The sequence below is a fragment of the Trichoderma virens genome, assembly GCF_000170995.1.
Source record: "Trichoderma virens Gv29-8 chromosome Unknown TRIVIscaffold_90, whole genome shotgun sequence".
NCBI lineage: Eukaryota > Fungi > Ascomycota > Sordariomycetes > Hypocreales > Hypocreaceae > Trichoderma > Trichoderma virens.
In genome coordinates this window covers 131320-155170 of record NW_014013659.1, presented here as the reverse complement: position 1 = coordinate 155170, position 23851 = coordinate 131320, and the positions used below count along the sequence as shown (strand labels likewise).

General features: G+C 50.0%; 10 protein-coding genes across 10 annotated transcripts; 4 read left to right on the top strand and 6 right to left on the bottom strand.

Annotated features, from left to right (window-relative positions):
• Positions 1 to 141: 141 nt before the first annotated feature.
• TRIVIDRAFT_16897 (uncharacterized protein) lies at positions 142 to 1104 on the bottom strand (the record flags this gene model as incomplete). Its single annotated transcript, XM_014095138.2, has 2 exons — positions 142 to 504; positions 571 to 1104. Coding segments are annotated over 2 exons (897 nt in total), but the record flags the coding sequence as incomplete, so codon positions are not given.
• A 1257-nt stretch (positions 1105 to 2361) lies between these two features.
• Positions 2362 to 3887, bottom strand: TRIVIDRAFT_216969 (uncharacterized protein; the record flags this gene model as incomplete). The annotated part of the gene is made up of 3 exons (XM_014095137.1): positions 2362 to 2800; positions 2868 to 3559; positions 3666 to 3887. The coding sequence occupies 3 exons, from the start codon at positions 3790 to 3792 to the stop codon at positions 2780 to 2782; spliced, it is 840 nt and encodes a 279-aa protein (XP_013950612.1).
• A 562-nt stretch (positions 3888 to 4449) lies between these two features.
• On the bottom strand, positions 4450 to 7634 carry TRIVIDRAFT_162676 (uncharacterized protein; the record flags this gene model as incomplete). The annotated part of the gene is made up of 5 exons (XM_014095136.1): positions 4450 to 5211; positions 5268 to 5745; positions 5812 to 6959; positions 7017 to 7070; positions 7137 to 7634. 5 exons carry the CDS (start codon positions 7632 to 7634, stop codon positions 4450 to 4452), a joined length of 2940 nt encoding a protein of 979 aa, XP_013950611.1.
• Positions 7635 to 8153: 519 nt separating this feature from the next.
• TRIVIDRAFT_40587 (uncharacterized protein) lies at positions 8154 to 10025 on the top strand (the record flags this gene model as incomplete). The annotated part of the gene is made up of 5 exons (XM_014095135.1): positions 8154 to 8198; positions 8273 to 8363; positions 8429 to 8511; positions 8564 to 8693; positions 8755 to 10025. Coding segments are annotated over 5 exons (1620 nt in total), but the record flags the coding sequence as incomplete, so codon positions are not given.
• Positions 10026 to 10297: 272 nt separating this feature from the next.
• On the top strand, positions 10298 to 11161 carry TRIVIDRAFT_80403 (uncharacterized protein; the record flags this gene model as incomplete). Its single annotated transcript, XM_014095134.1, has 5 exons — positions 10298 to 10338; positions 10436 to 10597; positions 10708 to 10817; positions 10876 to 10993; positions 11053 to 11161. 5 exons carry the CDS (start codon positions 10314 to 10316, stop codon positions 11097 to 11099), a joined length of 462 nt encoding a protein of 153 aa, XP_013950609.1.
• Positions 11162 to 11202: 41 nt separating this feature from the next.
• On the bottom strand, positions 11203 to 12832 carry TRIVIDRAFT_40775 (uncharacterized protein; the record flags this gene model as incomplete). The annotated part of the gene is made up of 4 exons (XM_014095133.1): positions 11203 to 11737; positions 11794 to 12033; positions 12087 to 12640; positions 12728 to 12832. The coding sequence occupies 4 exons, from the start codon at positions 12830 to 12832 to the stop codon at positions 11203 to 11205; spliced, it is 1434 nt and encodes a 477-aa protein (XP_013950608.1).
• Positions 12833 to 13939: 1107 nt separating this feature from the next.
• Positions 13940 to 16204, top strand: TRIVIDRAFT_41302 (uncharacterized protein; the record flags this gene model as incomplete). The annotated part of the gene is made up of 3 exons (XM_014095132.1): positions 13940 to 14335; positions 14403 to 15423; positions 15483 to 16204. The coding sequence occupies 3 exons, from the start codon at positions 13940 to 13942 to the stop codon at positions 16202 to 16204; spliced, it is 2139 nt and encodes a 712-aa protein (XP_013950607.1).
• A 565-nt stretch (positions 16205 to 16769) lies between these two features.
• Positions 16770 to 18302, bottom strand: TRIVIDRAFT_40565 (uncharacterized protein; the record flags this gene model as incomplete). The annotated part of the gene is made up of 3 exons (XM_014095131.1): positions 16770 to 16855; positions 16912 to 17076; positions 17138 to 18302. 3 exons carry the CDS (start codon positions 18300 to 18302, stop codon positions 16770 to 16772), a joined length of 1416 nt encoding a protein of 471 aa, XP_013950606.1.
• A 237-nt stretch (positions 18303 to 18539) lies between these two features.
• Positions 18540 to 20731, top strand: TRIVIDRAFT_173955 (uncharacterized protein; the record flags this gene model as incomplete). Its single annotated transcript, XM_014095130.1, has 8 exons — positions 18540 to 18714; positions 18776 to 18801; positions 18894 to 19022; positions 19132 to 19234; positions 19301 to 19313; positions 19444 to 19682; positions 19798 to 19892; positions 19963 to 20731. The coding sequence occupies 8 exons, from the start codon at positions 18657 to 18659 to the stop codon at positions 20017 to 20019; spliced, it is 720 nt and encodes a 239-aa protein (XP_013950605.1).
• Positions 20198 to 22974, bottom strand: TRIVIDRAFT_996 (uncharacterized protein; the record flags this gene model as incomplete). Its single annotated transcript, XM_014095069.1, has 3 exons — positions 20198 to 21121; positions 21193 to 22673; positions 22824 to 22974. Coding segments are annotated over 3 exons (2556 nt in total), but the record flags the coding sequence as incomplete, so codon positions are not given.
• Between the last annotated feature and the right edge of the window lie 877 nt (positions 22975 to 23851).

Below are 23851 nucleotides of genomic sequence, written 5' to 3'. Positions count from 1 at the left end.
TTACATGGCCATTCTGCTACTTGCTTAACAAGGCAGAGAAATCCCTTTTCTCGCAGTATTCTCTAAAGGATGTCATTCTAACTCCGTACTAGGTAGATATTTCAAGTCAGCTTATTAATCTCCTCTTATAGCATTGGCCCCCTAGTAAACTAAACTCACCTTTCCTGGCCCAACAATTCCATGTTCTTTTCCCTCATACCCAAATTCAAATGCAAATAAGACATTTGATCCGAATTCATGACCTAAGCCACCGGGCAAAAGCTCATTTATTTCATCATACGACAGCTCGTCGACACCTCCATATGTAAGGCCCTGCGTCTCGCAGAAGATGCGAAGATAGTCCGTCCAGGTAATATAATCACCCACAGCAAACAAGTTTGTGTTAGGCGGCGCTTGCTCAACAAGAGCTTTGACACAAGGCCCAAGGTCGCTGCGAACGTCTCCAAAGGGGATGGGCTTGTGGCCGGCGCCGGGGGCCATCATTCGATAAGTGCCATCTGGTTGCTGAAGACCAATTTATTAGCTGAGCTGTAGTAGTCAGAGCAGGAAAGAAATTCTGCGTTAAGTTACCTTTTTCGGAGCAATTGGTAGCCCCCAGTCCGTTACAAGTTGGAAGTAGATGGGGGCTTGAATCTGAGAGAACTTGTCTTTCAGCTCAGGAAGGCTTTGTGCATATGTAACAGCCTGGGCCTTGGAGTCCATGTGGTATAGCGTTTTAAACTTGCCACCACTTGACTTTGTTGCATCAGCCATAGAACTGAAGATGTACCGGTCTAACGTTGATGCTGTTGAGGCTGCGGCATCAGCAAGATTTTTGCCGTGTCGTAACTCGACTTCATAACAATATTCGACAAGTTCCTGATCAGGCTTCTTAAGCTCTTTACTTTGAGGGTTCCCAAAGATGTTCCAAAAATCGGTGACGCCGAAAATGACATTGGCACCTTGGAAAGCCCGCTCAAGAGACTTGACATCGTCGAAATCGCCCTGGACGATCTCAATGCCCTTTGCTGCCCATGCCTTGGCAGCTTCGGATTCGGTATTACGAGTTACACCGCGGACGGTATAACCCGGGGTTTGAAGGAAGGCGTCAGCAACAGAGCTGCCCTAGATATTAGATGTTGTGTTAGTAACTGACAGCCGCTTCACATTAAAGATCGCGCATTTATTTGGAGAAACCTGCTTGAACACCGGTGATGCCTGTGATGACAATGAGTTTCGTCATGTTGTCAAATTATTTCCTGTCACTCAAATATGCAACAGGTCTTCAATTGGTTGCAAGTCAGAATAAAGTACAACTTTAAAGAATTGCGGAATGCAATATGCAGAACTGGGTTTCAGAGGTATTCATATAGCTGTCTGAATTCATATCGCTAACTCTTCTTGTAAAGTTAATTAAAACTGTTGAAGCTGATAAATGAGACTTTTTCTTAACTATAACACCGTCACTGCTTCATTTCTAACCAACTTCTAAGCAATCTCTAACCCACTTACATACACAGATTCCTAAGGTTTTCACGCCAAATGTGACATATGTTGTCATCGCTCTGGAGCCCTATGCGATACAGGGAAGACCATTGTCCCATTGGAGTTACGGGTGGCTTGCATGAGCGTGTGGGGATTTGTAAGATTTCCGCACCAATTCGGCCTGTGCCTCTACAACTAAGGATCTACGGAAAACTGCGCTTGAGGAGGAGGACCGATGTCCTAATTAGGGAACGTGGTGGCTTGTAGAGATATCTTCGGCAACTAGAGTTGAAGCTACCACCATCAAAGATAGCCGTGGTTGTCATGCAAGCTGACGTCCCGACGCAGTGAACGCAACTATCTTGTTCGGACTATCTCGTTCAGGGCAAGGATCTGAAAGCCATATGGAAGCAGTTCAAAACCTTGACTAGCCAACTTCCAATGCTGTGTTAATGCTACTAAGCTCAGCCCATACTGTAACATTGCTCGGCATGTTCTTATGAAGCTATTCACGAACGAAGTAATAGAATAAGCAGCGAGGCTATACTAGGCAGTTTCAATTGATCCAATCCAAGCAGGATTTTTATATGTAGTGTGATATATAGTGGATAGTCTAGCTGTTATCGTTCTGTTATTGTGGTGTATACCCTGTATACGTGGGTGTAGATACTAAAAGTGACCTCAAGTGGCCCGTAACAGCTACAGGGATGCACTTATCGGTCTGACTGTCTCCCGCATTTGGGTCTTTCGTCAGTTACTATAGGTATCTATGAGGCAAAATTGTGTACTGTAAAGTCCTTACTGTCAATGTTCCAACAGAGAAGCTTTAGTAAGCATAATAGGGACGTACCTAGGTTTGGAAATAACTGTGCTCCATACTGTGGCATATCATTTTTTATCCTTCTGACTATGCCCCTGTCAGGCGTATATTTATTTATTATTTACATGTTGAACGTGTGCTGCTGTTTGCAAATGTTTGTACTTTGCATCTATTCGACATGATTGCAAAATATGCACTTAGAGGTATATCACGTAAAACATCCATCTGGCTCGATTCTCTCCGCTGTAAAAACGAACAAGAAGTATCCCCCCCCCTCTGCTTTCTAGCAAGGCATCTTATCGCCTCGCCGCATAATGTAAGTGTAGTTCTAGTAGAAATCCATTCCCGCCGTCGCTTTCCAAAGACATTTAAGAGAGAGAAAAAAAAAAGAAATAAAAGAATATGGAAAAGAATATGGACGCGAAAACAAAACGCAGCAGTTCTATAGGCTCGTCTTCTCATCTCGCCATTATTCCTCTGCATGTGTTGTGTAATTTAATTAATTCGGGGCATCAGCTGCAAAGAACAAGGGTTGTCAGTCACAGCTCGCCTTATATGTCTGAGACAGAGTTCATAGACTTACCGCCGCATACTTGGGAGAGATGAACAATCCTTTTGCCTCGACCAAAACGACGGGCTTCTCGCCAGGCCCCGGCAGCGTCTCGATGCATCCCTCGGCCCACGCCTTGCGACCCTCAACCTTGACCGTCTTGCCGCGCAGCACCAGGAAGCTGTTGGCCTGCGTCGGCTTGCGATAGTTAATCTCCAGGTTCGCCGTCACGGCAATCTTGTGCGGCAGCGCGTCGAAGCAGCCCCTCGCCAGGCCTTCGTCCAGCATCGTCGCCAGCAGGCCGCCGTGCACGAGGCCTGGGTGGCCGCACAGCTTGTCGCCGATATACGTGACGCTGACGATGGACTTGCCGCCGTCCTCGATAAAGGCCACGGGCGGCACCATGATCATGCCGTCGCCTTGCAGCGCGCCGCCTGTGAGGGTGCGGCTCCGGACCTCGGCCGACATCTTCAGGTGCGGCCGTGATTCCTTGAACTCTGGTCGTGATCGTAGCTCTTGGACCAGCGGGTGGTTGTTGATTGTCTCTTCGATCTGCTGCAGCTCGTCGCTGTCTGGGACAAACAACTTGGCTGATTCGGCGTCGGTGAAGGAGGCAAAGCCCTTTTGTACCATCGAATAGAATGTTGCCGCTGCTCCAAGGCCGCTAAATGCGACACCATATAGGAGCAGCCCGAGGCTTCGGCCGACTCGTCCTTTGGGGGCTGCTATATGTTGGGGAAAAACAACTCAACCGTTAGCAACATCTTCTTTTCGCTTGCTCCCCAGTCTCTTCCACAGGCAGCAATAAAGACAATCCACGAGACAACTTACCCTGTGCAGCCTCAGCATAGCATCGTCGTTGAGCAACTCCTCGCAGCGCAGCGAGTGACGGCTGCTGTCCGCCTCGAGCCATCTGGCTGATGCGGCGCCCGCCACGGGCAATTTGTTGGCTAAACATTTTGTGCAATTGCCTCTGTTCTTTTTTTTCTATTCCTCCTCTCTTCACACTTCTCCGCTGTAACAGGAAAACAACAAGAAGGAATAAAACAAATCAAGTAGAAACACCAGCAAAAAGAATGTAATTGCCGAGGCAAAGGAGACCCGCGCCATCACGCCTTTATAATCCTCACCAACATAATATGTATGCGCCGATAAGATAAACTGATACGGCTCTTATCAGCGGTCCGGTATCCCGATTCTAGCCAAACCACCGCCTCACTCCATCGGCATATCCGAGTTCGGGCTGCGAAAGCCTCGGATATTTTCCCCCAGTTCCTGTCAGACACACGCCACGGCTTTGGATCGGGCATTTCCTTCCCGTCTGACCGTCACTTTATTTATCATGGTTGCATCCAAATCGAATGGGAAAAGTCATTGGAGATCCCGTGGTTTTTCCTTCTCCGGTCCCATGGTGATGGCATATTGCCAAGAGTGACATTCACCACAAGCCACGAGGAAGAAGCAAACCGTAGTGGTGCACGTCAGACGTCACTTACACCTCTCCTCTCTGAAGCTCTAAATGCACCATGTAGACTCGTCCAATAGGCATACTTTCCGTATTCTTGCCGCCTTCCAGGCCCGATCTTTATTCATTATTAATCTGCTTTTGTCTATTCTACAGGTCATCCTCCTCTCCCGCCAAAAGCTCGGCGTAATCGTCCACAGACGCAAACGTAGGCAGACCCCTGAGCATCTTTCTTCTCGCCTTACGCTTGTCGCCCTTCTCTTCATCTTCGTCAGGCACATCTGGAGCAACCAATCCATCTTCATCATCTGAGCCTTCTTCCTCTTCCGAATCGTCACCAAACTCCACACTAACATCATCTTCTTCATCATCGCCATCAAGTGACAAGGCAGGTGAAGAATCGTCATCAGACGCCATGTCCAGGTCGTCCAGATCGTCAAAGCCAGCATCGGAGGCATCTTCGTCAATGTCAGGTTGAGCATTGACCAATGCCTTCCAGATCTCATCCTCTTCCGCTTCGCCCTCATCGTCTTCACCACCTGCTGTTGCCTTCTTCGTAGACTCCTTGGTCTCCTTGGCGACGTGCTGGAAGTATTTGTGAAAGAAGACATCCTCTGCAGCAACATCCTCTGCTTTCTTGTTCCAGAATGCAGCCGAGTTGACTTGCGTTGTGGATGAGCTAGTTCGCCCGCTACCCAGCCAGATATCACCGATATCCTTGGCGGCCTTGAGGGGTTGCATGATAGACGCACCACGTGCATCCGTAGCTTTCGCGTTTCTGTAGACAAACTTATCCAAGAACCTGATAAGACTGTGGCTCTCCATGTCGGGCTTTAGCATCTTCTGATTTCTGTCCATCAACGAAGAGGCAAATTTGCTGACGGCAGGGTGGAAATGGCTTTGAATAGGGACCTAAGGCAACGATTAGATATTGATAGCATTATTTTCTTATAGAAATGTTAACATACCACTTCCCACAGGCAACTTCTGTGGGCGTTGCTGTGCTCTGGATTCCTTTTGCGTCCATCATACGTTGGTCGATCTTCAGGTGCTTCATCATCAAACACGGATTCTTCAGGCGACTCGACCAAAGTTGAGAGATCAGGGAACGTTTGCCTTAGATGAGAAATGACATAGAGCAAGCCACAAATGAAAGGGGGCTGGTGAAGACCCGCCACCTGTAGCATTCGCTTGGCGAAAGCCTTGACTCTGCGCACATCAACATCGTTTTTCAGCGCGCGGAGTAGCAAGTTCAGGTAAAGCGCCTGCTTTGAAGAGGTCATGAGACGCGGGTCAAGTAGTGACTCGTACAAAGTCCGGTAGAAACGGTCGCTGCCAAGATTTCTGGCGGAGGAGAGATGTTGAATCAGCAGCAAAGCTTGGATGCCAGTGTTGAAGTTGGAGGAGTGCGCAATTTTGAAAAGCGTATCGAGATGACGCTCCATACTATGAAGAAATTAGCTACCTTCACGAACACATGTCATAACCTGGTTGAACATTTTAGACACTTACACCATGTCATTAGTGCCTACAAATGGAGCGGCGCGGTTTACACCGGTCAACAGGGCAGAAACAAGCTTATCAGCTGCCTCAGACTCTGGGACAGAAGCGGCTGTTGGTTTTGTCTGGTTAGCTGACTTTCCAGATGACGACCCCTTGCCAGGTTTCTGTCCTTTCTGGGCCTTGCTGGACTCTTCTTCTATCGGCATGCCAAGCTTTCCCGTCTTCAGAATTGTGGCAAAGAGGTCGAAGTAGATGCGAAGTAGAGACTCAGCCACAGCCGGCTCCTTGTTTGAAAGGATCGTTTGGTTAAGGGTGTTGATGGCGTAGTAGCGTGAGCGATGATCTTGCGAGGGTCGAAGCAAGATCTCCTGCTCCACCGTTCGTACGATGACTGGTTTCATGCCAGGGTGTGAGTTTTGTAGCTGTAGGAGGAGATAAGAGGCTCGTGACGAAATCTTTCGGTCACGATCACCCAGCTTGTTGACGAGTAGAGTGAGAAGGTTTGATTCTTGTTCCGGCTTATCCTTGAGCAAGGCGTAGACGAAGTCGACGGCTCTCATTCTGGAGTATTCAATCTCATCAGAACACCAGACTTCCAAGAGTTGAATAATCTTGAAATAAGTCTCCTTCAACCAGTCTTCATATGCCCAGGATATTAAATGTGCCTGTGTAATTTTGCCGGGCAGGGGTTGACTTGGGGCCCAGATTTTGGCAGAAGCCCGTTGAAGGGAGCCCAGAAGCCCTGGCTGAGCTTGAAAGGTTTTCAGTCGTCGATCGGATGGTAGAAGTGTGCCAGGGCCGAGCATATCCACGAGTGCTCCTATAGCTCCAATGGCTTGTGCTCGGCTTTTCTTGGAGGCTAGATTCATCAGAGTGTCGAATGCGCGGATATTGTGGACGGGAGACTCTTGACAAGCCAGGGTTAGAGCAGAAATCTTGTCTGTAAGAGTACCGGATGTCATAATGGTGGCAAGAAACTTGTGAGACGAGGATGCAAAAATGGTTGTTCTGTATTTGGCCGCCTCCGTCTCCAAGAGATATTTTCCATGCTCCTTCAAGGAGTTTATGGCAGACATGAAAGGGCCAATGTCATCCACCGTAGGTCCGGGTAGCTGAGCTAGCCTAGCAGCGTGCCAGTCTGCGCGAGGCTCGAAAATCTAGTTCACTGAGTTAGTTGTCAGAGATGCCGTTGAGACCCAAGGATATCGACTTACCAGGCCTTCGACACGACGCATATCATTCTCAGCAGGGCCCTTTTCTTTTGACTCCTTGTTGTTTTTGCCGTTTTTCTGGTTCTGGTTCTGGTTCTGGTTCTTGCCGTCGTCCTCGCTGACATCGTCGTCAGAATCTTCGTCTTCGTCCTCTTCTTCTTCTTCCTCGTCCTGATCGCCTTGGGCTTCTTCTTCTTCGTCATCACTAGCATCAATCGGTGCAAGTCCAGCAAAGCCAAGTTCCTTTGACAGAGCTGCCAGCTCCTCCTTCAGGCGCTTGTCTACTGGCACCTTCGACTCCGAAGCAACTGCTTCATCGTCGGAAGCGACTTCGTTGATCAGGCGCCAATCTTCCTCATCGCCTCCCAAAGCCTTGATTTCGGCGAGCAAAGCAACATCATCGGCGTTGGTGCTTTTTGCGGGCGGCGCACCCTCGGAATCGCGTTGCTTGCGCTGCTTCTGCTTGCCAGATGCTTCCGTAGGCGGATTCTTTCGCTTGTATGGATTGCCGTTCAATTTCTCCTGAATTTGAGAAGTGAGCTCACTTAGTCCATTCTTAAGCTTAGCCGCATCGTTCTCAGAGCGCTGGGGCCCTTTGGCCTTTTTGGAGTGCTTGGCCATGGTAAAGATGCTGCTGAGTGTGTTGTAGAAATCGGCTGCATCAAATTTCTGGATGCGATGCAAGTAATTTTTTTGAAAGCTGCTTATCTTATCGGCCCACAGAGATTGGTGGCGCTTGTCGCGCCTACTGTTAGCGCTGCGCGTTTACGGAATCGTCTCATTGTCTTGAACCCAACACAGGCTCTCTCATTGGTGATTAGTCTCGCTTCATACGAGATTCAAGCATTGCATTGTTATCACTCATGAAGAATTATGTAAAAAATTAGAATGAATTATTTCACCACTCACTAAACATGCGTGCTCCGGCCTTGGTCTCTCATGGCGGACTTCGCCCGCTAAAGGCCGTTCGTAGCTCGACTCACATTCGAATATTTTCACAGCCTCATTTTGCTCAGTCAATACGGCTTAGATCAACGCTGTCCAAGATATGGGTTCCCACTGGCGGCGTGTCAGCCACTGAAGGAGAAAGTATGGCGCAGTTCTTTCATCAAATTTGAGGAAATACCGGGCTAATTGATCGTAGCTGGTCATGGCAAGCTTATCCGAGCTGGATTTCTACGTCAGGTAAGCAGACCTCGTCTCAATTGTTAGCCTGAGTGTGTACGAGATAGTTTTGTTAATTTGGACCAATTTATCAGGCACAATCTGGAGTTTTCCAACTTCTCCCTTTGGGACTACGTGTTCAAGATAAGATTGAGCGCCTCGTTGACAAGCACATGCAAAACCTAGGTGGGTCGAATCACCACGCAATTCATTGGAGGGGATAGTTTTTCTCAACGACCACTTCATTTTAGGAGCCTCGAAACTAGCCCTCTCAACCCTCACAACTGAAGAGCTATGGCGTAAAAGTGGCCGCCTTGATAAAGTCTCTTCTGAGGTAAAACCACCATCACAAGCTAATAAGATGCGTTATGTTAACACTCCGCCAGCTCTTCCGGCTCCGTGACCGCAAAGAGGTGCCTATCATGCTATCACCCACACATGAAGAAGAGATTACATCCCTCGTGGCCGGCACTCTGAAATCCTACAAAGACTTGCCTATCAAGTTGTACCAAATCAGTATGAGCCCTTGAGCCGTTCCATTTATACCCCACGCACTACTCCTTACTGACCCTTGTAGCACGCAAATATCGAGATGAGATCCGTCCTAGGCACGGTTTACTAAGGTCTCGCGAATTTATCATGAAGGATCTATATACATTTGATTTGACGGTCGAAAATGCCGTGGAGACTTATCGCGACGTCGCCTCTGCCTACAGTGCCTTTTTCGCAGACCTGAAGCTGCCCATATTGGTAGCAGAGGCCAGCTCGGGAGATATGGGTGGAGAGCATAGCCATGAGTATCACCTCTCTCACGCCATTGGAGAGGATACCGTCGCAGCCTGCAGCAGCTGCGGTTATACCGCCAACGACGAAGTGGCTGCGGCCCGATCATCCAGGCAGCTCGAGGGTGCAATTTCCCCTTCATCCTTTGGCATCTGGCGCGGCATTACAAACGACAGAAAAACACTTGTAAATGTGTGGTACCCGCGCTTGACGAACTCACCGTCTGGGGACAGCTGGAATATTCATGCTGTCAAGTCGGTCGTTTCCGATCTCGATACCAGTGTCAGTGATGCCGCATCGTTCTGGGAGGAGGCCGTCCAACAGGCAGAGAGACATGATGGAAAACTTCAACTGTTGAATGTCATTGATTCGAGACTTGCAACGGCATTTGAGGATCTTCACGGCGAGCTCCCTCTATTTCCTGCGGATCTCGCAGGTAAAGAAATCCAGCAGTCTTCAATATCACAGACACCAGCCGGTGAAGACCTAAACCTCTTGCGCATAATGGATGGTGATGGCTGCCCTCGCTGTGATTCAGGAGAGCTTGAGATCCATCGCGCATTGGAGCTAGGTCACACTTTTCTCCTCGGAACTCGCTACTCAGTGCCCCTAGAGGCATCTGTAGCACTTCCGCAAAACCCAGGAGTGCAGGTTCCAGTCCAGATGGGCTGCTTCGGCATCGGCGTTTCTCGCATTCTCGGCGCCGTGGCAGAGCAAATGGCAGATGACAAAGGACTCAACTGGCCACGGGCTATTGCACCATTTGAGGCCGTTGTAATTCCAACGTCTGGCGTCAATGAGCAGACGTTAGAGTTCTACGATGCATTAACCAAACATGAAAGCTCTGCCGCGAGACTAGATGTTGTTTTAGACGACCGCAAGGAGGCTTTTGGATGGAAAATGCAGGATGCAGATATGACGGGCTATCCTGTTGTAATTGTACTTGGAAAGGCTTGGAGAGAAAATGGCATCTGCGAGGTGCAGTGCAGAAGGCTCTCTGTGAAGGAGAATGTGAAGGCGGAAGATGTGCCCCAATATGTGGCGGCTTTGCTGCAGCGGCTATAGCAAGCAGCGATAAATGTCAACACCTCTCCAATCTAGCCCAACTAAGAGAAATGAAGTAAAATTAAAGTTAAAAAACAATTAAAAATTAATTGCATAATTTATGTATGAAATTGATTGAAATTCTCGTCAAAAAGGCCCGTCCAAAGCGTTGCAAGTTCCACGTCCTCGTTACAAGAATCGACAGCCCCTCTAAAGTCATCCGCCGTAGCGGTTGCATGGAGGGGCTCGACTCCAAATCTCCAGCTCGCCCAAGCTTCTCATGCGCCGAAACATCGACCACGAGCAGCCATGTCGAGCGACCAGAAAGAAACCAGTAAGGCCTCAACTCCCTCCTCTCTCCTACTTTGTCCTTCTTCTTCCTATCTTAAAGCTGTGCAATAGCGCTGACCGCTCGCCCATGTAATGTTTAGTCAATCTCGACACTCTCGAGCCCCAGCAGCTCGCGCAGGTCAAGAAGCAGCTCGAAGAAGAGCTCGATCACCTGACAACCTCCTTCGCCCAGCTTCACGGCGCCCAGAACAAGTTCAAGGATTGCCTCCGATGCATACAGAACCGAGCCGCCGATAGTCAAGGTATACAAAATCCATAAGCGCCAGCCAGCGGGCGTCGCAACAGACGAAAGGGGGAAAGCAAGCAGAAGGGAAAGGAGAGGACACAGAAGCTAAGGTGGCAATGTAAACAGGCTCGAAATCGGTCTTGGTCCCGTTGACCAACTCTCTCTATGTCAGCGGCGAGTTGACAAGCCCCGATACCGTCTTGGTGGACGTGGGAACAGGGTTCATGATAGAAAAGGTTACTCTACCTTTTGATTACCCTGCTTGGCTAAAGATAGGAATCTGACAATCAACAGAAACTGAAATCGGCTGAGAAATTCTACGACACAAAGGTAAAGGAGGTTGGTAATAATTTAAAGGAGCTGGAGGCAATCGTTCAGAGGAAACAAATGAACGTTCGCACAATAGAAGAGGGTATGTCTGCCCAATCTTACCGAATCACTCCATGTTTACTAACCTTGAATTCCCGGCAGTTTTACGGAATAAGATTATGGCTAGTCAAGCAGAGGGCCAGAGTTGAAAAGTATAGACCGGGGGGGGAAAATCGAATAACAAATTACATCGCGCGTCTATTTGGTTGATAATTGCTATCCTCACACAACAAAACAGCCACTGCTGTGAATCTACTCATTGGCCGCGCTTGGGGGACCTTCGCGCTCCTCCAAAGCTAAGGGTGGAACATCCTCCACATGTTGTTGGAGCTGCAACACAACTTCAAGGAAGCTTTGGAACCTCTTCCCTAGGTCTGGATCCGTCCCAACCCAAACATTCCTTTGCCCCTCTCCCCAGTCTTTCCTCCGACTATGTGGATTGAGTTGATTCATCGCCGAATCCCAGTGCTTGCCATAGAGTTGAATGCCCCACACAACATTTGCCCTCAAATTCGTCTTGAGCCCTTTCCAAATCTGAGTCATGCTTATCTCCAGCATATAGGGTGTGTCGTGAAGTTCCACGGCAAATGTCGTCTTCAAGCGAGTTTCCGATATCCTGCCTTGCCACTCCTCAGCTTGACCAACTATCACCTCGCCTGGCTTAAGAAAATCACCGTCCTCTTCATATGTGGCCGGCCTAAGTTGCAACTCCTTGATAAGCTTGTCGATACCGGCTGGTACACTCTCAAACTCGTACGCGTCCGCTCTGATGCCCCAATCAAGTCTCCTAACGCGGTTTACATTAACACGGTGAGCGCGCTCGACGATGCTTGGGCAACTTACATGTCAGGGGTGGCCATTACCCAGTTAATCCACTTGGTTGGACATGCAAATCCCATCTTGGCTCGGGATACATCGAATCTGCCGTTCACGCAGTCTTCCAGACATACCTCTTTTCCTTGTAGCCTCAGCGCTAGGGAATACGTGCGCTTTACAGTCTTGTGATCCAAGCGAAGGCCACCGTCCCCGTTTAAGGCGAGTAAATGCTTTATAATATGATTGGGGAGCTTGAGCTCGTTCAGCCTTGAAAATCGGTCAGTAAGGAGTGTCAAAGGACGTTGGTGCGTAAGGATTACCTGTCATGAAGGCCAATGCCTCCACGAATTGAGAATGACTTGGCCGCGTCCATGCATTCATCATAGGTAAGTACATTGCCTATACCCTTGTGCCTCACAAACACCTTCAATCTGCCAAAATTCACACGCATTCTAAGTTCAGAGTCCACACTCATTGCGCACTCTGTAGAATTGATGAGATGCGGGCGAAGCGTTTGGAGGAGGCTCGCCGCAGTTCTTAGTACATCCGAAGATCCAGACAGCGGTGTCATCACTTCGGGTCTTGAATTGGGCTTCACTGATATGCGGGTGTCTTCGGTAACTCTGGAGCTTTTCTGAACGACAAGCACTGGAGCAAGAAGCTCTTTTTGCAGACGCAGGTCATGTACAGTTTGGTTGATTGCATGAATAGCTTCTTGCAAACCAGCTGATGACTCACTATAGACGTCCCAGGCTTTGGTCTCTTCAATTCTTGTGATCCATACTTGATGCTGTTTGCAGATTTCATTCAGAACATCTGGGTCGTCTATTTCAGAAGGATACACCTCCCAGTGGGAGGCAAGCACATATCGAGCCTCATGCAGAGTCAGCAGTTTTCCATCAATCACTTTTGAAATGGGGAGTACAAGTACGAGACAGGAAAAGACATTGGCGTCACTTACTCGTATCAATTCTCGGTCGTTGGGCGGTTCGCCAAGAAAGTCACCTTTGTTTGAAACTGAGGCCTCCAGCCGCTTGTCGTTGACTTGAGCTTTGGCGGTTGCCATTTTCTTGGGCACTCCCCACTGCTCCCTTGGGCCCTGATTCTGTCGATTTTGAGGATGGCCATGATTGCCGCGGTTGCCTGCTCTGGGAACCCACGAGGTCTCTCGACCCTTGCCTTTGTCCATGCTGCGTGTTTGCTGGTGAGCTACAATACAAGTATAAACTTGAATTTAATTGCAAGTAGCTGCAAAGACCGTTTGTAGAGAGGCAGAAAATGTTAAGGGGCAGGGAAAGTGGGAGAATATTGATAGTGTCGAGAGGAAATCCAAGCACTGGTGAATCAGGTGCAGGCGTGTTAAATACTTCTCTTGCTGCTAGGGGGAGCCTGAGGCACCGCTACTGGTGAGAGGAAGTGAGAGGAAGGAGAGAGATAAGTACAAGATCAAAGTACCTAAGGCACCTTAGTATATGCTGTGAATGAGTGGGATTTACATGCACGTTGCCTTTGAGATCCATCTAGCAAACGGGCGTTTGCTGCTTGTACACATATACACACGAGAAATACTTTTCATGACAGAATCAAGATGCTTTCTTCTCCAAGTTATGCTACTAATACTATTTAATTCTACTATATATTCCTTTTTTAGTTATTAGTGCTCAAGTTTGACTGCATCTTCTGCCACTATTGTCAAGTGTTGATCTCCGTCTGACAAGGCACTTTGCACAATGCTTCTCAAATTTTACACTATTATCTCATAAATTATGGCAGGTTAAAACACTAACCCAAATCAGCAGATTAGTCATTTACAAATTATTAATATTATTTTACTTCTCTGTCAAGGTGTTTGCTTATGACACCTGCTGGTCGTCTGTAAGAGAGACAAGTCTCCAGGTAGATTGAGATATGCATCAATTGATTATGCATCTATCGAGTTTCTTCCAACGCGTCTCCCCCAAAGCTAAACGCGTTAATTGATCGAGCTACCCTGCGACACCAAAAGCTGCGGCAGCAGTAGTAATAAGTTCTGCGCTCCATTGCCTGTACTCGAATGCTGTCACTGCAGTCATCAATTGCAACAGCTTGAGATATCACACACAACAGCAATATCAGGTTCCTCAAGCACTGCAGTGTTTTGCTCTCTACTCCGTATATATCGACACCCTCATCAATGCCAGCACAAACCATCTCTCCAAACAACACTCACTCTACCCGCGGTCGCAAACGGGCTCGAGAAGGTTCAGAAGATACTATCGAAAGCGAGGAATTAGAGTGGGAATGGATTTACAGCACCGATCAGTCAGAACACGGCGAAGATGAAGGCGATCGCAAGAGGAGAAAAGTCGCAACCGGTTCCAAGATTATCGGGGCTCGCTATGGCGACTTTGAATGCCATGTTGGGGACACGGTGATGCTCAAAGCCGATGGATCTAATGGAACATGGGTGGCCATCATCTGCGAATTCCGGGAAGATGTTGACAATGAAGGGATGGCTGCCAATTTTATGTGGTTTTTGACGGAGAAGGAGGTTCCTAACAAGGAGAGAAAGCGAAAGGACTTTTACTGGGTAAGTGCAAACACAATCACCTTGTGTCGCTGTGACATCCTTCTTCTTCTTCTAACAAATGATACAGAATGAGCTGTACATATCGCCATCTTGGGATGTGAATCCCCTGGCCTCGATCGACGGAAAGGCCAACATCATGTCGCTAGATGCCTTCCTCAGCTCGTATCCATCTGGAAAGATCCCACGGAACTCCCCCGACTTTGGAAAGACCTTTGTCTGCCGGCGCGGCTGTAATACCCGATCAACAACCTACACGGATGAATTTGTATGGGAGGAGGTGTATCAGAACGGAGAAGATGTGCCGGCACTGATTGAAATGGTGGAGAAAGGCACCAAGCCAACTCGTCGTAAAGCTCGAGCACAGTCACCACCAGATGGCGACACATATCTGCCGCCTCAAACGCCAACCAAAACGGGGAGAAACTCGGCAACAACCCCCAAATCGAAGCGAGGACCAAGGAGTGCTTCAAAGAAACTCGAATTCACACCATTGGCCACACGGAAGCTGTCGCCGAGCCAAGTTCAAGCCTCTCCGTTCCAGATCGCACGTTCACGCCTCCACGTTGCAGCAGTTCCCTCCAGTCTGCCTTGCCGTGAAGGAGAGTTCTCTCTCGTATACTCACATCTGGAAGCCGCCATTACGGAGGGTACTGGTAACTGTATCTACATATCGGGAACGCCAGGCACTGGAAAGACTGCCACTGTGCGAGAGGTCATCTCTCGCCTCGAGGAAGCCGTCGGATCAGACGAGCTGGACGACTTTATATTCGTCGAGATCAACGGCATGAAGATTACGGATCCTCACCAAGCGTACTCGCTGCTCTGGGAGGCTCTCAAGGGTGATCGTGCTAGTCCAGCCCAAGCCCTCGATCTTTTAGAGCGCGAGTTCAACAATCCTAGTCCCAGACGCATTCCATGTGTGGTGCTGATGGATGAACTTGACCAGCTGGTCACAAAGAACCAGGCAGTCATGTATAACTTTTTTAATTGGCCAACTCTCCGACACAGCCGTCTTATCGTACTCGCCGTAGCCAACACTATGGACCTCCCAGAGAGAACGTTGAGTAACAAGATCAGCAGTCGACTTGGTATGTCTATGAATCCAATCCAGATAAGAGAGAGAAATAAGCTAACCGTCTCAACACAGGTCTTACTCGAATCACATTTCCAGGTTACAATCACGAACAGCTTATGAAGATTATCCAGTCTCGTCTCGAAGGCGTACCAGGGAATATCGTCGATGCAGACGCCGTCCAGTTTGCCAGTCGCAAAGTAGCTGCCGTCAGTGGAGATGCCAGACGAGCTCTGGATATTTGCCGTCGAGCGGTCGAGCTCGCTGAGGGCGATGCCCCGGGAGACCCAATGACACCAAGCAAGAGAGCTCAGGATAATGGGGTTCCAGACCAGTCTCGGCGCGGAAGAGTCACAATTTCCACCATAAAGAGAGCCATCAACGAGGCCACGACGAACCCTATCCAGCAGCATCTGCGCGGCCTGCCCCTGACATCCAAGATGCTCATGGCAGCACTGATTTTGAGAATTCGGCGGTCCGGCTTGGCCGAGACGACGCTTGGCGAGACTCTAGATGAGCTCCAGCGAGCTGCGACTTTTTCGGCCAGACCTCCCCCCGGCATGGCCCAGATTCTTCCTGGTCTTGCCAAGGGGACGCAAGTCGTGGGCAGACGCTCGGTTGGACGGCCAATGTACATTCACACAGCCGCCTTGGAGCTCGTGGCGGCTGGCTTGGTCAATCTGGAGGCTCATCGTGCGGATCGATCGAGTAGGCTGCGGTTAGCCATCGCGGATGATGAAGTGAAGATGGCGCTGCGTGATGACGCCGATCTCAAGGCCATGGGTCTGACTATTTGAATGGAGCAATTAGACTCCATTTATCTACGTTCCACATATTTCTTATAATTCTCTGGGGGGCACAAATGGGAAAGAGAAGAATATTTTCCTCCTTAGCATACTTTTTTTTATACTGCAGCCTTTGGTATGTTTGGATACCAATAGTAGAATAGCAACGATGCCATGATCTATAGAATGAGGAGAAGCATTGGGATCAGTTTTCTAGGTAGTCTTTATATCAGTTTAGCATACACCCTGTTCATGGTTAAAAAATGAAAGAACGGAGTTTTGATGATTGAATCCCCAATTTCTCGAAATCATATAAAGTCATAGCGTATTAAAAATGCTTCTTTTATCGACATGAACCAATATCCAAAAGATTTCTGCCATCATTCTTGGCTATGTCCCTTCGATAATCCGGAGATGCATAAAAAAAAAAGAAATATCCGTAAACATACACGTATCCGCCTGTGATATCCCGAGGCGCGGCGCAGGTTCTACTCTTTACTCCGTCACCGCTCGATATATAAAAAGATTTCCGACGATTAACAACAACATATAGAAAGCACTCCCATAAAACTCCTGGCTAAAATTTCCTGTGTGCCAATGACGGCGTCCATTGTATCGGATGCGTCTCCTCGGACGCTTTTTCATCTTGTTTCCATATTTTGACTTTGAATGAGTTAGCAAAAGGAAAAGTCGATATGGTCGGATGAAGGGGCACATACTGGTCTTGTCAGCCTCGCCTGTGATGAGACGCAGACCGGAGCGGTCAAAGGTCGAGCTCATGATTCCTGATTCGGCGTCCAGAGAGCCAGGCTGTGCGGTTGTATCCATAGATTGGAAGCGATAACCAGATTTCCAGTCCCAGAAGCTCATTGAGCCGTTGTCACCTGAATTGCACAGTTAGAACATAAATCACGATTTAAAAAAAGGATGAAGGAATGAACTTACCGCCTGAGAAAAAGACATTATTACTATTCACACTCATGGTATTGATAATGGCATTATGGCCCTCAAAGTTTTGCATAAAAGCGCCCTCAGGGCACTTCCACTGCTTGATACCGCCAGTGCTGCCTGATGCAAAGGTGAATTCGGTGGGATGGACAGCCAAGGCTCGGACGCCCTTTTTGTGGTGGGTGAGGACGCCCATGGCCTTTCCGGCCGCCAGATCCCAGAGCCTGACGGTTGAATCCAACGATCCCGTGATAACCTGGGGATCGGCCTCCTGGCACTTGACGTCTGATACAGTGCCGGTGTGGCCCGATAGGACGTGGATGTTGCTCCGCGTACGCATGTCCCAAACTCGAGCAACGCCGTCGCGACCGCCTGTGACGAGAACATCCAGCGTGGGATGCAGAGACAGTGTGTAGACGCCGCTGAGGTGGCCGTGATAGTGGCGAATCACCTTGTTCGTCTCCAAATCCCAGCACTTGACCATCTTGTCCTCGCCACAAGAAAACAGATATGGGTGTCGTGGAGATACGGCCAGGCCGCGCACAGTGCTGATGTGACCCGTCAGCGTCAACCTCAGCGATCCCGTCGCGAGATCCCAGATCTTGATGGTCCTGTCGCCGGCGCCGCTGGCAAACCACTTGTTCCCCGGCTCGACTGCCAGGCTGCGCACCCAGCCCAGATGGCCCGAGATGACCCTCATCAGCTTCCACGGCGGGTGCCACTCGGGCTTGACCTGCTGGAGAGCCGGCGATCCTCTGACTGTCAAGCTCATGCTCTGGGGTGCCGTCGCCGTCGCTTTCGTCGTCGTGGATTCGCCTCCGTTCGCTGTAGATGCCGTCGATGGAGATGCCGTGCCACCAGGTCCCGCCTCGAGGAGCTTGGGCGCCTTCCGCGCTGGTGCTCCTGCTGCCGTCTTTGCCGTTTTCCGCAGCGGCTGCTTCGATGGCTGCTTTGCGGCGAGTGCTTCGGGCAGCGTCTGGACAGCGGCGTATTCGGCCTCGAACCGCCGCTTCATGACGGGATCCTCAAAGACGCCCTCGAGCTTCTGGCGCTTGCCGTTGGCCAATTCGAGCCGCGAGTAGAGATGCCTCGTCGCGGCCGCATTCTGAGACGCGAGCGCGCCGAGGTGGAGCGCGTCTTGCGGCGTCTGTGGTGCCTCCATGGCGCATGAAAGAAGAAGACAGAAAAAAGCTGGAGTTGGCGATCCGCGTCTGCAATGGAAAAGCAGCAAGAGGCGAGTTGAATTGAAATCCGGTCAGCCTTCTGTGGCGCGTGGGTGGGTCTGAGTGGCTCCAGCTCGAGACTGTGGCGCAAGCGTCAAGGCAAGGCAAGCAACGAGCAGCTAATACGCAATACGGCGGCGGCCTACCCTGGAGATTGTGATTGTAAATCCGGCATCATTGGAGCTGTCAACTCGTCTGCGTCAACAGTTTTGGACTCATCTTTCCACCGTATTCATTCGTTTATCTTATATATCTTCTCTCCGGCCTACATTCGTCATAACGCCATCGCCGCCATGACTGATACAGACAGTGATCGATTTCCTCTACACACAGCTGCCAGAGAAGGCAGAGGTACTGCACAACCCAACCACTTCTCAACACAAAGGCAGTGACAAAGCTAACAGTCTCTTAGTGGCCGCAGCTGAAGGGTTCCTCAAGGTATGTCAGACAGACGAGATATACATCTTACCCGTGTCTGTACATCTGTACGCATAAAACTCGTTGGCCCAAAATACCAACACTTCTCATAGACAGATCCCAAGCTCTCAAAGCGCAAAGACGATGACGGCAGATACGCAATCCACTGGGCAGCCTCGTCCAACAACCACGAAATTGTTCTCCTCTTGGCAAACCAGGCAAGCTTCGATCCGGACATCCAGGTAAAGCATGCCCTATCTTTGAGCTCTACCACCTTCGTCATCTCTCGACGGGAAGATACAACTTTCGTTCAATTCAACTTGGACCTTTTCGCTCACAACGCATGTATAGGACGACAGCGGCTGGACACCTCTCATGATCTCCGCCAGCGTCCCAAATAGCGAGCCAATACTAAATCTGCTTCTATCCAGAGGCGCTGACGTCAATATCAAGAGTAAGCTTCACTCAAAAACACGTACACTGTAGATCAGTACTCATCTAACGAAACTCATCTCTGTAGACAACAACGGCCAAGTAAGTCAATTTATCATCTCCCTTTCAAACCAATTCCCTTTCACGGGAGATGGTGAAATCTCCAATAGCATATACAAGGCTTTATGGCCATATGTTTTCTGTGTAGACATATAGCTGACGCAAACCCCAGACAGCCCTCCACTTCGTCGCCTCCAAAAAGAACCTCGACGTCGCCCGTCTCCTCATCGACTCCAAGCCTCCAGCCTCAACCCGCGTCCGAGACCGCCGCGGCCAGTACCCTATCCATCGTGCCGCGGCCGTCGGCTCAGTGCCCATGGTTATGCTCCTTCTCAAGAACAGGAGCCCCCTGAACGCCGCTGACAACGAGGGCTACACGCCTCTCCATCATGCAGTTGCAGAGGGCCACGGTACGTTTAGTTTCTTTATGCCTTGAGGCCCTAGTTTTCCGTTGATTAATATATCAAAGTCTCAATGTGTTGCTGTTAAAGGTAATCTAAACTAATATATATATTGTGTTTATAGGAGACACTGCTGTCGCTCTGCTGCGAGAGGAAGCTGATTTTACACTCAAGACTAACGACGGAGAGTTGGCTATTGACTTGGCTCCGGACAAAGAGGTAAGCATGGCGTGATGACACTGTCTGATCTGAAAACCTTCAGATACGTGTATTAACACTCAGCAAACAGGTTCGCAACTTCATCATCCAGGGCGCTGAGAGGGAAGGCATCCAGCTGGTCGATTAGCTACCCAGCTATGTGTATCGTAGTCAATCAGCCATAATCTAACATAATACATGAAAAAAATTTGTACAAATCTAATCTACAGCTGGTGCCATACCCGTCATTTCATGTCGTGGTGCTTCATTACCTTTCTTGGTTTCCCCCTTCTCCCTTTTAACCCATCACATCTATTCCCTTATTTTACTGTCCGTTCGACCAGCTCCCGGTACATCGTCTTGACATCATCCACATCCGCCCTCAGCTCATCAACTAGCTCGCTCTTCTCTCCCAGCAGCTCCAGTGTGGTTTGATATCTCGTATCCAGGTCGGCAACTTCCTTCTCCAGCTCTGGTACCCTTGCAGATGCTGCTTTTGCCTCCTCCAGTTCCTTCATCAAGGCCACCATGTCCCCTCTTGCCTCATCCCTCTGGCTACACACCCTAGCCATCTCTTCCTTGGCTGCAACTCTTTCAGCCTCTAGACGTCGTATCGCGGCACTCATCCGTTCTACCAATTGAACAGACGGCCCCGCCGCTACTGTTGATACCGAAATCATATCTTGCGCGAGATTACGGGGCGAAGAGGGGACCGTATCGCTGATGCCATTCTCCCTCTCAATTACAGATGGGGGTAGCGCGGGAGGTGATCCCAAAGGCGGATCCAGAGGAGAGAATGGAGATGGAGGAATAGACCCAGTAAGCGACATTGTCCCTGTTCCCGTGCGGGTCGGCGGCATATACGTGGGAGGCCGCCGAAGAATGCCAAGACCTTCTCCTACAGCATCTGCTATGCTCACAGGAGTGGGCGATCGTCGTATGCGGTTGGGAACAGATAATCCGACAGCCTCGGAGCTGAATGTCCGTGGGACAGAGAGTAACGGCGACTCTGGACGACTCTGGTTTCGCGATGTAGCTACTGCAACTTCATCGGCCCACTGTCGTCCCGCCTCGGCTGTAAAGGATCTGCTTGCTGATTGCTTCTCCTTTTCTAGATCGGAGCGTGTTCGCTCGAGAGCTGTCTCTGTGGCCTTGGTGGACTTTTGGAGTGCAGCCAACTCTTCACGACAACTATCCAGCTGCAGCTGGGCGTCTTGCAACTCATCCTCTAGAGTCCTACTACGTTTGGACTATGAGAGCAAAATCAAGTTAGCATTAGATTAATGGCAATCATCAAGTAGGAATTCAAATTAAGACTGACCGCATCTCGCGCTTTCTTGCGCATTTCTGACTCGCGGCGCTCAGCCTCGTCTCTCTCCCTCTCCAGGGTTGTTGTTTTTGCCATCAGGGAGGCCTCAATGCCCTGCCAGTTTTGCCTGGCAGATGCATACTGGGACTGTAGCGTCTCTATTTGCCGGAACAGCTTCACTTGGGCTTCGCCACCTGTGCCCGATGCCGCCTCCTCCGCCGTCACCCGCACACCCTCTAGCTTGCGCTCCATATTCTGAAGCTCAAGGCGTAGCTCAGCCTCGACTGTGGTACCGCGCTGGACGGCGCGCTCAAGCTTCTCGCCCCATTCTATGCCGTCTAGGCGAGCTTTCTCGCTCAGGGCCTCCAATTCCGCTCGAACGGCAGCATTAGCATCTTCGAGCTCCTTTTGCTTCACTCGCTCTGCGGCAATCGCCTTGCTCAAAGCATCGGCCTTGGCAACCTCGCCTTGCTCCTCTTTGGCCTTGACTTCTTGTTCGAGCCGGCGGATGGCTGCATCTTTATTGGCGTTCTCCCTTTTCAAACTGTCAATTTCCTTCCGTAGGGTCGCAGTAGCTCTTATCGCCTCTTGTCGACGCTTTTCCTTCTCTTCATCTCCATCTAAGCGGTTTCGGAACGCCTCAGCATCTGATGCTGCTTTATCCTTAGCTTTCCGTGCCTCATCCAATTGCTTGTCACGCTCGCTTATTTGAAGCCGCAATGTCTTGATCATCGTTCGGTATTTGTGATCTGCTCCAGCCAGCTTCTGACCTTCCTCCATTAATAGTGCGATCCTTTCATCCTTTTCCGCTAGCTTCTTTTCCAAGCTGCCGGACGGGGCCGAGGATGCAGTCTTATTTGCTGATTCGGCGGCACTCTTGGAGAGATACTGGAGTTTGGACTGTAAGGAGTCGATCCGTTCGACATACTCTTGAATCTCCTCTCGATGGCGTAATTTGGCCGCCTCAAGCTCGCGAGATAATTCGGACACATCAGCTCCATTCTCCACCGCTGCCACTGTTTCATGACCATTATTCGTTGGGATTTCGTCTTCGACCGGGGGTGGAGATTCGGCCTCCTCCTCTTTTGAAGGTGCTTCCTCAGACGCTGGTTGAACTTCAGCCTCTGGAATAGCATCTTTGGCTTCGTCGGGAGCGGATTCTGATACAATCTCGGCAGTAGTGTCATCATCCGTTATCGTTATAGGTATTGTCGTGGTTGTAGTCGTCGCTGTCGTAGAGGTAACAGTAGTGGCAGAATCGGTAGCAGCTTGGGGGGACTCGGCTTGGGGTTCGGGCTTCTGCTCCGGCGGAGGCTCAGACCTGTCCCCTTTATCCATCGAGGGTCTCTCCATGGAGCTTCGGCTGGCCACATCAATCGAGCTGCGCGGCGAGGCATTCGCCCGATTGTCTCCCGTAGCAGGCGCATTCTTGCCAGCCATGGCCTTGGCCAGCCTCGCCTGCAGCCGATCATTTGCGCGGTTGGTCGACGATGCTCGCGAGTTTGCTGTGCAGATTGCCTCTGGTTAGCCAGCTACGTGTAGAGACTGCCGGAGAAGCATTCCCGCTTCCCCTCCCCCTCCTCGCGTTGTTCTCCTTTGCTACCCCTCGACACGTCACCCCCGTCCTCATCTTCAGCACTTACCAGAACTCGTCACCTTTGGGCTGGCAGTCGTTGCAGCAGCAGCAGCTGCAGGTTGCGCCGCATTACGATCGTCGTCCGACTCGGCTAGAATCGTATCTAGGCGCGACTCAACACCGGCCACGGCCTGCTGCAGAAGCGACCCCCATCGCGCAGCCATGGTCTAGAGAAGCCCAGACGAGGGGGCTCTAGTTTTCGATTCTGCAGTGCGTATCAAGTCAAGCAAAAGTCTGCGTCCCCTCAGCCCCTGGAGGCACAAGGGCGTTAAGGGAAACAAGCGGCGAGTTGGTTCGTTGTTCTCAACACAATGAATTGGCACAAGTTGCAACGAAAGCCCGCGCCACGCCCCGAAAAAGGCCAGGTTTGGGGAGCGGCTCCGGACCAAGTGCCCAGCTAAATTCGATCCGGCGATTTCGATTTCGGGGCCCCTCTTGCTCTTTTTTTTTATGGACATGCCACCTTGGAGCAATACGGTATGACAGGTCTGGGGGAAGCTGACACGCGTACATACTCGTACATACTCGTACATGTACGGTTGCGTATACTTTCCTAGTACTCCGTACTTGTACTTGCCTTTGGCTACCTGAGGTACCTACCTCTACGAGTACCTAGGTATTACTGAGCCGGGCTCCTAATATTAGTACTTACCGGCACCAATCAGCTATAAATTCCAGAACAATAAACATTCTCTACCTAGGTTATCATCATTTCCTGGTTATATGCAGCGGAATTTGCCTCTCTGCCATCAACATGGCGAGACACATGTACTCTGGCCGTCAAATTACGTTATATACAATACCTACAATACGAGGAGGTGGGGAGCCAACCACCCACCACCACTCATCCAATCCAGTATGCAGAATCATATATTGCAGTTCTCTCACGAATACTTTCTATTCGTTGTCACCTCTACTCATCAATTGCCTACAACAGTCACCCAAATTCGCTGTATATATTGCCACAATTGACACGTATCGGATGTAAAAGCGGGCGGCCCTTTTTGCCTGGTCAAAGCAGCCAAAGGCGCTACT